Below are 14,339 nucleotides of genomic sequence, written 5' to 3'. Positions count from 1 at the left end.
AGTTTTCGTATGTTTCTTCTTCATTATTCAGCCATTTTTCATTGTTTTGATTTAGAAATTCTTCGAATGATGACATGTTTGATGGTGTTTTTGGTAATTAGTTGTACCGTAATATATAATGTTAATATATATATGTATAATGGTCGGATAACCTTTAAATATGAACAGTTTTTCAGCTTAGACTTCAATAAATGTTTGAGACTAATGGATATGGATAGGGGCTGGTCTAATCACTCTAATGCCCTATGTTGATCTTAAAATTCTTTAGCGGGGATTGCACATGCCGCCATGTTCAACCGGAAGTAAGTCAACTCCATAGAGTTGCTCTACACTAACCCTCACAAATATTATGATGATCATAATTATCCAAGAGATCAAGGAAGGTTGAGTAACTAATCCATGGCCAATAATCTTGTTAATATAGCTATAACTAGTCTACTTTACACCTGTCACTTGTATTTCACACCTACAGTGAAAACAGTTCTTTGTCACTATATTAAGTTTTAGCAATGGATTTATCATTATATAAGCTTGGTTAGTCATTACTGCCTTTGTTTTGATTATTTTGCTCATGAGGAATGCATATTTTTATGAAATGCTAGAACTAAGCAATCAAAATTGCCAAAACAAATTCTCGTTTATTGTAGTCTCTATTGGGAAAAGTGAAAGACCTGATCACACCATCTTGGTTGTCCAGTTTTGTCAACAATAAGAAATCGGATGAAACTACTGAGAAAGATGAAACAAAGTCTGAGGTAAACAAATATGTGAGCTTTATAGACAGAGCTAGATCATGCATGGTCTAAATTATTCTTATTATTTATGATTTGACACATGATTCTAGACTAAATGTAGTTGATGGATATATGTATGGTCATGAAACAATATGTGTAAAACAATGCATTGTAGCAATTTGTTGAATTAATTGCATGCAGTACATGTATTGTTAAGAAATAAGTGATCAGACAGGAGAGTGACAGTTGCAAATGAATTTATTAAAGTTAAAAGTTTTTATATCCTTGAAACACTAAGTATATACATGTATCCTATATCAGTGTCCAGTTTAAATTTTTCGTTGTAGCAGGATAGTACAAGATGTCATATTTAAATACAACATATGGTATTTTTCATGTTAACAATTTAGCTGCCATGTTATTCCACACAAAAATATATTTCAATAATGCGTTTGTACTATTTCTTGTAGGTTCCTGCATCCTCACCTATTCACGGAAGAACTAAACAACAAAATGATAAAAGGCCTGCTCCAGTTTTTGTCTCATTAGAAAAAAGAAATGGTTTACCTAGCCAACTCATGGCTCCTCCACAATCTACAGTAATAGCACATACCAGGTCAGGAGAAGTTAGTCAAAGTTTTAAACCTGATCAGTTCTCTCTGCAGGCAGGATTTACATCATCACAACTTCCTTTGATACCAGAGAAAATGTATGAACATCATTACCATCATGTGGACAATGGTATGACTGGTGAATTGCGTTTACATTATAGCTGTTTATACTTTAATATTTAATTTTAAAAGGATTTAATTGTTAGTAAAGTTGAGAAACGAAGTGATAATTTGTTGTGCTTGGAATCACAAAGATGTGGGAGATCAAATTATCTTTACAGGTTTTGAAGTCAAATAAATTTTTGAAAACAAAATGAAAAATTAGAGTACAGGCACACTTCTTTAAACCAAAAATCTAACTTTATACTTTTTTTTCAAAATTTTCTTCAATTGTTATGTAATGTATTTCAATTACAAAAGATCACAATTGATTTGACTATTATTTTGAAGAATAATGTGCATATATTTTTAGATGTTAATCAAATCAAATGTTTATCTTTCTTATCAATGTCCCAAAGGGAGCATTTCAAGCAACAACTGTAATGAGATACATACCGTATTTATTCTAATAAACGCCCCGGGGGCGAAGACAATTTCCGAAAGGGGGACGTCAATTAGAGAAACAAATTTCGTACCTTTCTTCATTGACCTTTACCTGAATTTTGTTGAAACAGACTATAGTAACATACACATGTTTCTTATTGTCTCCATAATCTATAAATAGCGTTTATCGGTAATGTGACCTCATCTAATAATAATCGTTTAAAAAGTGTGGGATCTCGAATGAGTTGGACGGAAGCGAAGATCATTTATTTCAAAATGACCACGATGATGATCATGATCCTTTGAGGGGTTCGATGTGGAAAATGTCCAAATGGATGAGGAAATGTTGGCTAACGTTTCAGCATACGACAAAGAGGCCATAGAAGTTAGCGAAAATTAATTTTTTTAACTACAAAATGGGGGCGTTTATTAGAAGTCAAAAGTTCTGAACACACTATTTTCGGTAGGGGGCGTTAATTAGAAGGGGGCTTTAAGTAGAATAAATACGGTACCCATTACAAGAAACTTATATTTTCAGATGACAACATGTCAGACAGAAGTGATCACTCTAAGTCTACCAGTGGATGTTCCTCAATGATACCACACCCACCCAGTACAGTACTGAAAGATAGAGTTACATTAGAATTAAACGAAAGTGATATCGACAGCATCAAGGATAAACTTGTTGACTCCAGTGACAAGCTACCTAACAGTATGTTTATGTAAACTATTCATTTTTTACACCAGTCTTGTAACAGACTAACAGTTGAATGGGTTTGGGGGGGGGGGGGGGGGTTAAGACAAAATTATAATACACAGCACAAATTATTACGGTAAAGCTAAAATGGATCTTACCTTGACAAGTAATGTGGATTCATTTATTTTCATGGGTCAAGAAAAACTTGCATACGTTTTTTTTGTTGTTTTTTTTTTTTATTCAACAATATATTGCTTGCTGTTAACAATTTACTTCACTAGTCCAGCATTCTAGTGAAGGATGTCTTTATTTTAACAAGAAATCCAGGATTTCTCTCTGTTTAACAATATTATAATACAATACAATTTGTCTAAACTGTATTATAAATATTTCATTTTCAACCTTAAATAAATAAGTATATATGAAATTCTAATTTATCAATATGTATATTTGGAGCAATATGCGCAATTGTTTCTACATAGGCGGTAATGGTAACGTTTTCTTCTGTTGCTCAGGCCATATCATAAACTTGTATATGTATGATGGCTTGTTTCGAAGCTGAGACATTTTTACATATGTGGTTAAATTTTCGGGGTACGAAGTGTGATTCATTTTTTCGTAAATTAGCAAACCCCGAGGATCCTTTTGCGATGTAGCTCCTCAAGGTAAAAAATCCCATTTTTGACACAATAAGTTCTTTAAAAATTTAATACTTTGAACACATTTAATGGCTCCATAGTTTTTACACATTTAATCTGTGTTCCCTTACTTTCTAAATTAACACAAATGGTTCAGCTTAGTCATTTGTTTATCATGGAAATGTGTCAAATATCACTACACAGAGATTTTTTGTTTACACGTGACTTTTGAGTTCCTCATTTCAAGGCGCATTAGGGATATTGTCCCATTTAGATTGTTTGGAAAGAAAAAGTTTCCGGAAATAGTTCACACTTGCCTATTCGTGGATATTTATTTTTGTCGTTTTGGCAAAATCTGTATTCTTTCCTTTAGAAAAGGATTTATTCGTTGAACAACTAAATTTGTAGTTCTTCTGTACCCATGAAATCAATCAAATTTGATAACCAACGAATATTAATGAATCAACAGTATTAAAGATTCAAAGGACTTCCACGTAAAGGATATGGCCTTCAGTTTGAAGACAAGTCTGTCGTTATTCAATTATAACAGCTTATTGACACAAGTGTGCACATGGGGATACATAAAACTAAGTTTGCTTATTAATTGATATTTTGCAGGATTAGGAAAGTCTCTTACTTGGACAGCACAGTACAATACTAAGAGACCAAAGAAGCCAGCACTTGTAGGAAAACCTAGCTTTGATGTTTCCTTGTTTGGGTCACCAGCACCTGTAAGTATATCTGAAAATATTGCTTCATATGTTGTGTCTAATTAAATTATCTGTTTAAAATTGTAGTATCCCGATGTTCAAGTTGAAATTTAAAAACTATTTCCTTTAAAAAATACCCAACATTTTCTATTTCTGTGCAATCAACTTTAATATAATCTAAATCAAAAACATGTCTTTTTCTAATATCTTTTCCTGATTTTTTAGGGAAACAATTCTTCCTTGTCACATGATAGGTTGAACGAATCAGCATTTTATCCTGGAAGAACAACATTTGGTGGAGCCTCATCACAAAGACGACAAAGTTTAAACACAACTGCTCCATATGTGGTATGTATTTAATGGTGTAATAATTTGTAATCGGGACTACAGCATGTATTACTGACTGCTTGCCTGTTTGTAATTGTCATTTTGAGCTATTGCCATCAGGATTCTCCCCAGATATTTCATAAACCATCCTGGTAATCAAAGAAATTCAAAATACCATCTTGTTTCTAAAAGTTATAGCATCACATCCATAACACAATCTATAAGAATATCAATTCAGATAGCATCACATTCAGAAATATAGCATCACATTACCATGATGCTAAAAGACCCTGGGGAGAACACTGGCCATCACACAATATTCATTGTTTACTATCTTTATCTTAGCTCATATCACTAAATAGGCCAGTCTGAGATAATCTAATCACTGGAAATCTGTCACCAGTTCTTCTCAAAACTGGGCAAAATTCTGACAAAGTGGAATTTGTATCTCAACATGTCCAGGCAACTGAACTTAGCATAAATGAAGTAATGTATGGAATGTCTGTCAACATATAGTTCTGAATTAGAATAGACTTGACAAGCTAATTTAAAATAACTGAAATTCATATAAAAGGCTGATTGTTGGTGAACTTCAGGAGATTGAAAAAAAAAGAATGCGCCTTTCTTTGTCTTGATTATTTTTTTTTCATGTCTGGAAATTTAATCATTGATGAATCTTTGAGAGGTGTATCTCAAACAAAAATCAATTTTTCTTTTTCTTCTTTGTGTCTTCAGTCATCACCATTTCCAGTACGCCAGAAAATGAAGGCCAAGCCTTTGAACAATTCATTTGCTGGTTCTGCTACCACTAGTGGAACAGCTAGAAAGATATTGGAAACATTGGAAAAAATGACAACACCTCTTGGAGTGAGTATTCTTAACAGACATCATTCTTCATTCAATTAACAAAATTAAATTGGAAGAAATTGTTTTTTTAAGTTTATGAGAAATAAAACGATTCTGATAACATGGATTTAATGATTTGTCAATTAGCCTATTTAATTTTCAATGTCAGATAGCTTTCTTATTTAATTCAAATCAAAAGTTAAGTCACTTTGGCCTGATGATTTGTTTTGTGTCGACATTATTCAAGTCCAAAGCCTGCACTTGTTTAACCTATTGGTCTGCTCTCTAAACAGTGTCACCAGGTAAGTTAAATAATACTGTCACGTCTTAAAATATATTAAAATAATCATATGACTGGTTATATTGTTCTTCCAAATTACATTATATTCTTTAAATTTATGTTTATTAAGGTTACAAAGTACATACCCATTGAATTTTTTGAAATACAAATATATGGTTAATTTATTTGATAGGATGCGAGGAAAATACCAGTTGATGATACAGTAATGCAGAGCTTGAGTTCATCGTTTTCCTTTACTGTAAGTTTAAGTTATTGCGAAAATTTTCACATCAGAAAGTAAAGGTATATTAACAAATCATAATGGGATAGAAACTATAAAATAAGGAGATGTGGTAGGATTACCAATGAGACAATTGTTGTAAGACCAAACATCTAGTCATTGTTCAATGGTATTCCAATGTAAACGGCCCACATCGCAGGGTCTATTAATTGTATTAACGTTAATTAGTTTTTGTCCTGAAGAGGTATAAATTCTATCTGCCACTAGCCAAGCATGTAAACAAACAACAAATAATCAATCAATCTATATTGATATAAGGTTTTCAAATTTCAGCCATCAGTATATAGAAGACCAACAAGACATAGTATTGGATCTTACATGAATTCATCAAGAGAATTGCAGGTAAATATAAAATATATTTTAATTATTAATCATTTTTTTTAAATATGCAATTTTTTTGCATATTTTAAAAGGAGAGAGCTTTGACACATTAGGCACAAAAAAAATATATGTCTGTTTAAGGTTACATACTTTAAAAAAAATAGGGTAGGAAGGTCGGTATTTCCGTTTTATTTGATTTTTTCAATTTATTTATTGAGACATTAATTTGAGTCATGCGGTTTCGTCTTGTCGTGTGATACAAGTTCAGTTTATTTTTCACTCTCTGACAGAAATAAAATGACTAAGGGTCTGCGCTCAAAAGTAGGGTAGGTTGGGTAACGTAAACAGACATATAATTTTTTTTGGTCTTATAAAATAAAGATTGAATGGTGTAGAAATATTCCATGTATACCTCATTATATTCTCATTGTTAGTATGAGAAATTAACATCAGTTTTCGATGATTTTGTATAATTTGTAGACTCCAAATAGAGGTCCACCATTACAAAGAGTGAGTACTCCAGGATCAGCTTCTATTGCTGCTAATCTCCAGAGATTTGTACCAACAAGAGAAAGCACTGAAACTACAGGCAGTTATCAGTTACCTGGGTAGGTTTTATTTAAATGATTTTAATTATTGCATCTATGTAAAATCCAAAGAAAAATTATTGATTATAAAAGAAATTATAAAACTGGTGTGATGCATTCAGGATTTAACAATAATAGTATTCCTTTGAGCCTTTCTATATCGCTCCTTAGAAAGACCACATAGTTCTCAAAATAATTTTCTGTTGAGAACCTTTAATGGGTCCACAGTGAGCCATATAAATGACTGCTTCAAGAATTTTACTGAAAGAAATTTGGTGTAGTGTTAAATAGGATTTATATCAGTTTACTACTGTTTGTGCAGAACATTGTTAAAAGATTAAAAACTAACTGGCTGAGTTTTTGGGGAAAGACAGCTTCAAGCCGTCAATTCCCTAATGGGGTTGGCCAGAGTATCATTCCCTCACGTCAATCATTTTGTTTTGATAGTTTGGAAATCCCCTCAAAATGTCGTACTGAAATTGACGACAAGGAGAACAGATTGACTTTAAATACATTTTTTACACATTTCCCTTCTGTTTCTCGTGAAATTATCGTATATTGAGCTTTCCCTTACCCTATAAACGTTTCTTTTACAGTCCGGAAAAATCAGTATTACGAAATATTCTAAATATATCTAACCAAGTGACGTCATTGTTGGAATGCCACACAGGGATATCCTTTATTCATTATGAAAATCATTCACAGTATTTGTATACTAATTTAAAATCCGTATTTGTTAAATGTAAACCTAATGATGTTTGCTGTAGTGTAGATCATTCACACACCAACATGCAATGCTTTAATCTGAGGCTATAATCAGATAATTTGTAGGTCAACTTTCTCGGTAAACAATTAAATGTTGCTTTTTGTAGTTTATACCTATTGAGATTGGGGAGAGCAACTGCAGTTTTCATTCTTTCTGTAAAGTTATGTTTTTTAGAATCTTTCTCCAATTAAGGAGCATCTCAATTGATGAGTAATTACCCACTAAAATGAAAGTTAATGGATCTTAACACTAAAAATGTCACATTAAGTATATATATATGATAAGTAGTCATCAATTAAAAAATAATTTTGCGTACCAACATAATTAGGCCGTAGTTTTTTTATTTTTAGTTTTACGAACCCTTCTACCCTAATTTTTGCCAAATAGGAAAAAAAATAAAATCAAAAATGTTGATTTTTATTTTTTTTTTCTCCTCCGACCCAGTGTTTTTCATGCAAAAAAAAAAAAAACTATAGTTCATAACTGCATGAAAGAATCTAAATTTATGCTCTTGGTGATTTAGTAAGTTGTTGCACATTGATTTTCAATTCAAACCTTGTCAAGAAAAAAAATATAGTTGTTACACTAGTAGAAAATCTCCTGGTGAAATAAAAAAAAAAAATTTTTTGATATTGACGGTTGGTATTAAAAAAAAAATCAGCTGCAGCAGTTTTTTTTTTTTTTTTTTTTCGTCCTCCTACCCATTGGTTTTGTCAAAAAATTTCGTAAAACTAAAAATATAATAACTATGGCCTTATTGTAGTGATCATTTTTTTTTTTTTTTTTTTTTAATATTGCTTTTTGTCGTTTAAAGCTATTTATTCATGAATTTTACAGATATATCAAAATGTGGGATCTGGAAACAAACTTCAGACAGCTTATATCAATCATATTTGATTTTATTAGTACATGTATCCCTGTGATGAGAGTTGTAACTGGGAACTTTATCAAAGGAAAATTAAAACTGAATAGATTTTTCAGTCCTCACTTTCTTGAGAATACTGTCACAAAAAATTGAGAATGGTCTTAGCCTGCTGTTCAGTTGTACATAATTAAAATTCTAAAATATATTGTAGTAGTTGTTAAATTCAATTGAATTTTAGATAATTAAATCCCAACTTTAATCAAATGTTTTGATTTAGAAGGTGCAGATCTCATTGGTCCAAATTGTCTCTATGATGAATTCTTGACTAAGGAAATGAAATAACAATAAACAACAATTAGTTTCATTATTGTTAGCCTTTCTATATTTTCTAGCTGTTCTTTTGCTTATTCTTTGTATGTAGACTATCAAAAGATACCCCCCTAAAAATTGAAGTAATGGCCATCTTTTTCCTCAGAGCTCTTCAGCTCTTTGATTAATATGATGATGTCTATATTGGCAGAACAGGGCAGGACAAAATTTCTTTTTTCTGCAGTCTTTTTGTAAAAATTGTTTTATTCTATATTATGCATAATGTATTTCTTTCACATAGATCTTCTCAAAAAGATCCTGGAATGTCCTCAACTAATACTCAGGGAGGTAAAATGAAGAGCAAAAAGTTTACATCTCATCATGTTGCCTCTAGAAAAGATGAAGATGAAGATGAGCCCTATGAAATGCCGCAGTTAAGGACAGAGTTCACACTGCCAGTCAAAGACATGCCTACTTTTAATTTCAATATGCCAAAGTCTACACCTCAGCGTACAACAAAAGATTTGTCTAGTCAAGCGTACACCTTCTCAACACCTATACAGAAAATGCCTGTTACGCCTACAGATACACCTACAGGTCCACCTAAGATGGTTTGTAGAATACTAAATACACAAGCCTTGTTTATTGTGTTAAAATTTATTATTTGGAAGTTATTCACATAGACTTCTGATTCACAGATGTTTTATATAATAAAATATCTACCTGATTTTAATTTAAAAATAAATCTTAAAGCTCAAGTCATTTGGTCCTTTTGGTTTAACCCTTAGATATAAAATTGTTTTATGCAATGAAATTGCTAAATTTTACTATAAAACATGAAATAATACTTTCTCACAAGAAAAATACTTCATTTTATTAAAATCTTTTAAAATATAATGCTATTGACTTATGGTCTCCCCATACTCAAATACATGACCACAAAAGAAAGGTTGGGATTGATTTTGGGAGTTTTGGTTTCAACAGTTTAGGAATTAGGGGCCAAAAAAGGGCCCAAATAAGCATTATTCTTGGTTTTCGCACAATAACTTTAGTTAAAGTAAATAGAAATCAATGAAATTTAAACACAAGGTTTATGACCACAAAAGGAAGGTTGGTATTGATTTTGGGAGTTTCGGTCCCAACAGTTTAGGAATTAGGGGCCAAAAAGGGACCCAAATAAGCATTTTTCTTGGTTTTCGCACCATAGCGGTAGTATAAGTAAATAGAAATCTATGAAATCTAAACACAAGGTTTATGACTATAAAAGGAAGGTTGGTATTGATTTTGGGAGTTTTGGTCCCAACAGTTAAGGAAAAAGGGGCCCAAAGGGTCCAAAATTAAACTTTGTTTCATTTCATCAAAATTGAATAATTGGGGTTCTTTAATATGCCGAATCTAACTGTGTATGTAGATTCTTAATTTTTGGTCCCGTTTTCAAATTGGTCTACATTAAGGTCCAAAGGGTCCAAAATTACACTTAGTTTGATTTTAACAAAAATTGAAACCATGGGGTTCTTTGATATGCTGAATCTAAAAATGTACTTAGATTTTTGATTATTGGCCCAGTTTTCAAGTTGGCCCAAATCGAGGTCCAAAATTAAACATTGTTTGATTTCATCAAAAATTGAATAATTGGGGTTCTTTGATATGCCAAATCTAACTGTGTATGTAGATTCTTAATTTTTGGTCCAGTTTTAAAATTGGTCTAAATTAAAGTGCAAAGGGTCCAAAATTAAACTAAGTTTGATTTTAACAAAAATCAAATTCTTGAGCCTCTTTGATATGCTGAATCTAAACATGTACTTAGATTTTTGATTATGGGCCCAGTTTTCAAGTTGGTCCAAATCAGGATCTAAAATTATTATATTAAGTATTGTGCAATAGCAAGTCTTTTCAATTGCACAGTATTGTGCAATGGCAAGAAATATCTAATTTCACAATATTGTGAAATAGCAAATTTTTTTTAATTAAGAGTTATCTTTCTTTGTCCAGAATAGTAAGCAAGAAATATCTTATTGCAAGAATTTTTTTAATTGGAGTTATCTTTCTTTGTCCAGAATCAACTTAAATCTTTGTTATATACAATATACAATGTATATTCACTTTTTACTACCAACTGATAAATTTAAATAATCTTTACCATTCAGTGTTAACAAGCAGTTTTTTTACATCTTAATATTTTATGATGTATTTAAATGAGTAGTAATTGTTGCAAACTCCATTAGAATATTTTAATTGAAATTAGTTTTGGAATAATGGAAAGGGGGATGTGATTAAAAAATTGGGTTCAATTTTTCTCATTTGAAATTTCATAAATAAAAAGAAAATTTCTTCAAACATTTTTTTGAGAGGATTAATATTCAACAGCATAGTGAATTGCTCTAAGAGAAAATAAAATTTTTAAGTTCATTTGAATACATTCATTCTGTGTCAGAAACCTATGCTGTGTCAACTATTTAATCACAATCCAAATTTAGAGCGGAATCCAGCTTGAATGTTGTGTCCATACTTGCCCCAACTGTTCAGGGTTCAACCTCTGCGGTCGTATAAAGCTACGCCCTGCGGAGCATCTGGTTTAGTATTCGTATTGTTATCTTAGAAAGTCTTATTGATTAAAACATTACAATAGGTAACAATTTGACAATTTAGTAGTGTCAACATTACCCTGTGAATATGACCCCTGTATATAGCATATTAATCCTGAATACACCTTTTGGTGGTGCGCCTGTCAGATGCGGAACGTACAGATAAGGTAATAGGTAACATGTAAATATACTATTGGTATCAGTATCGGACTCAACCCGGAACTTCTTAATTATTGGCAATATTAATTACGTGGAAAACAAAAGGGCCTGGAGTGGTGTAATTTTTAATCTATACCTTTGTACTATATTAGTTATATATAAAGTCGAATTCTTTGATTCATCATTTTTACGTGATGACGGCTGACAAATTGGACCTCATAATTTTAGTATTATAGATGTGCTATGAGTGCAAATGAGACAACTCTCCATATCTTAGTCACAACTTGTAAAAGTTAACCATGGTTCCTGACATATGACAGGTGCAAACAAATGCAGTGGGTTTAACCCTCTTGCCGCCGGAGGGACACATGTCACTGTCCACACCGACTGTGCCGAAGGGACACATATATATGTCCATGTTTTTATTTATGCAAACTTCTCCGGATCCACGGTGATGTATGTTTTTCAAATGAAAATCTAAAGATCAAACATGGTTATATGTTTCATCAATGGGTCCCAAGTGTTACAGACATTATTGCATATTGTTGGACATCTTAAACTTACGTCAAAGACGTCAAGCTGTCATATTTTTTAGCACACATGTACAATATGCAACCTTGAAAAACAAATGGCAGCAAGAGGGTTATAAAAGTTTTAATAGGAACCAACCTTCACCCTTTCCTGAAATAGAAAAACATGTACTACATGTATAAAATATCAATTGAAATGGCTTAGGCCTAAATTAAAATATTGTTTGTTTGCCATTCTCCTACCCAGATTTTTTTATGTGGGTAGGTAGGTAGGTATATTATTTTATTTTTTTCTGGAAAAAACTTTTGGATGTTTATATAATAGTATGAATGTTGGGAGCCTCGTACATCTTTTATCTCTGCATATGCATGCATTTATGTGTCACTTGCTATAACCTTCACCTCTAATATATTCTTTTATATGTGAATATCTGCTCTTTTTTTCTCTATTGTGTTCTGCTAGATATATTCACTGCTATTATATATGCACCTTTTAATCCTTAATCACCCTCTGTAGTGTGCTTTCTGGCTTAGTAATATGGGGACGAAGTCCCCAATTACGGTAGAAAAATTAATGAAAAAAAAAAAAAAAAAAATCTGGGAAAATTTCCCGATTTTTTCATTGTACTAATGAACTCAAAATCGTTAACGTTTTTTTTCAGATCTAGTTCCTGTTCCGGTTTTCCCGCATTTGCGCAGAAATCTGTCTTGTTTGCATGAGACTTTGATTTTTTTTATATTTATCAGTCTAGTAAAACATAAGATTGGATCTCAATACAAATTCAATTTTAATAATTGTTTGATATGAAAAAAAACGTTACGTTACCTGATGAAAGCATTTCTTTTGTTTACATCGAATATGACGTCATAACTTAAAGAACGTCACAGCTAATTCCCTAACAACAGAACCAAAATCGGGAACGTTACGTACGGTATTTCGGTTTCTTTTATCAACATGATTGAATTAAGAAAATAATACATACAGACTTCGTCCCCATTCACAGGTTATGCCTGCCTCATATTACAACTGCATGGTGAGTGCTTGATGTATTTAATGCATATGGATCATTAACCAGTCACTCTCAGCACCAGAGAAACTGGGGGTTCCAGTTAGTATAATTGCACATTAAATATTGAATAACTTTTTATTAACATTGTAGAAAAACATTTACATTTATACAAGTATTCTTTTAAAAGGACCATTCCATTAAAATTCGTGTACTTTGATCAGAATATATCCGTTTTAAAATTAAATGATTAATATCTGACAATTTGGTCAATTCCAGTTCATTCTTCAAAGTATTAACATTTACAATGCTTTATTAAGGGATTAAGATGGCCGCCGAGCTGAAAACACTGTAAAAAGTCAGCTCCCAGTTTTTTGCAGTTTTTTGTGTTTTATATGAATTGTTGCATGATGAAAAGTGGATAGACTTATAGATAACATTTTGCTGAATCATTGGATGCCAACTTATGAGAAAAATTTGGTGGAACTTTTGTGATTTTTACAGAAAACCATTTTTTTGGATTCAAGTGTTCACCTATTATTGATTATATTTACTTGATAACAAAGGATTTAATTCAATATGCCTGGAGGCAACAGCCTTACAAGTAACAAATCTGTGAATAAAAGTGGAAAATGTGGAAACACTGTTCAGACTTTACTAGCTGCAAAATTAGATAAAGTTGACAAAGAAAAAACTGAAAAACCTAATAAACAACCAAAAAGGACTCACTCTGAAGTGTCAAATGAATCAAATACAAGTGTTGATCTGACTGGTATAATTAGTATACAAAGGGACATAGAAGAAATTAAACAAAACCTGGAGGGTGGATTAAAAAAGATAGACCTTGAAAATGCAACAAAAGACCTTGTTAAGTCAAGTGATCTAGAAGTCATTGTAACTACAATAGTGAAGAATTTATTTAAAGAATTTACTTCATCCATAGAGACAAAAATTGATCAAAAAGTATCAGAAGTAATAGAGGAAATGCAAGAGAAAATAGATGCATTATCAATAGAAAATGAGAACTTGAGGGAGAAAGCGGAGGTAGCTATGAAAAGCCTATCTGCAACAAAGAAAGAACTACACCAAAATGAACGACTGACAAGAGAAGCTATTACCAGCAGCAACTACAATGAACAATATTCTCGCAAAAACAACATAAGAGTTATAAACTTTCCATGGCGAGAGCGACAAGATCTGCGTGCGGACTTTATTAGTAAAGTGAAAAGGGACATGAATGTTGAACTTGAGGAAAGAGATGTTGTCGCCATCCATAGAATTCCATCTGACAAATTAGGACCAAAACCTCTTATTGTGAGACTATTTAGTAGTGATGTCAAACGAAGAGTGATGCGAGAAAAGAAGAATTTACAAGACCATGTAAGATTCTATGATGACATTTCCAAAAGGAACATTGAACTGATGAAAAGACTAAATGAGACTGAATGGTTCAGCGACGTATGGTACTTCAACTGTGGTGTATATGGAAGGACATCTGATGGTCTGCAGCTGAAGTTCAATAT

General features: G+C 32.0%; 1 protein-coding gene across 2 annotated transcripts in view; it reads left to right on the top strand.

Moving 5' to 3' along the window:
• LOC139525923 (nuclear pore complex protein Nup153-like) overlaps positions 1 to 14,339 on the top strand; it is a 54,507-nt gene that overhangs the window by 9,612 nt on the left and 30,556 nt on the right. For both annotated transcript variants that reach the window (XM_071321132.1, XM_071321138.1), the window contains exons 2-11: positions 648 to 755; positions 1,205 to 1,475; positions 2,427 to 2,600; positions 3,842 to 3,954; positions 4,159 to 4,281; positions 4,996 to 5,127; positions 5,580 to 5,645; positions 5,961 to 6,029; positions 6,489 to 6,616; positions 8,837 to 9,146. In XM_071321132.1, coding sequence (XP_071177233.1) covers positions 648 to 755; positions 1,205 to 1,475; positions 2,427 to 2,600; positions 3,842 to 3,954; positions 4,159 to 4,281; positions 4,996 to 5,127; positions 5,580 to 5,645; positions 5,961 to 6,029; positions 6,489 to 6,616; positions 8,837 to 9,146 — 1,494 coding nt within the window. The remainder of the gene's footprint in view (positions 1 to 647; positions 756 to 1,204; positions 1,476 to 2,426; positions 2,601 to 3,841; positions 3,955 to 4,158; positions 4,282 to 4,995; positions 5,128 to 5,579; positions 5,646 to 5,960; positions 6,030 to 6,488; positions 6,617 to 8,836; positions 9,147 to 14,339) is intronic.

The sequence above is a fragment of the Mytilus edulis genome, chromosome 1 (genome assembly GCF_963676685.1).
Source record: "Mytilus edulis chromosome 1, xbMytEdul2.2, whole genome shotgun sequence".
NCBI classification, from domain to species: Eukaryota; Metazoa; Mollusca; class Bivalvia; order Mytilida; family Mytilidae; genus Mytilus; species Mytilus edulis.
The sequence above is the reverse complement of the archived record's forward strand: the minus strand, read 5'-3'. Positions and strand labels throughout refer to the sequence as shown.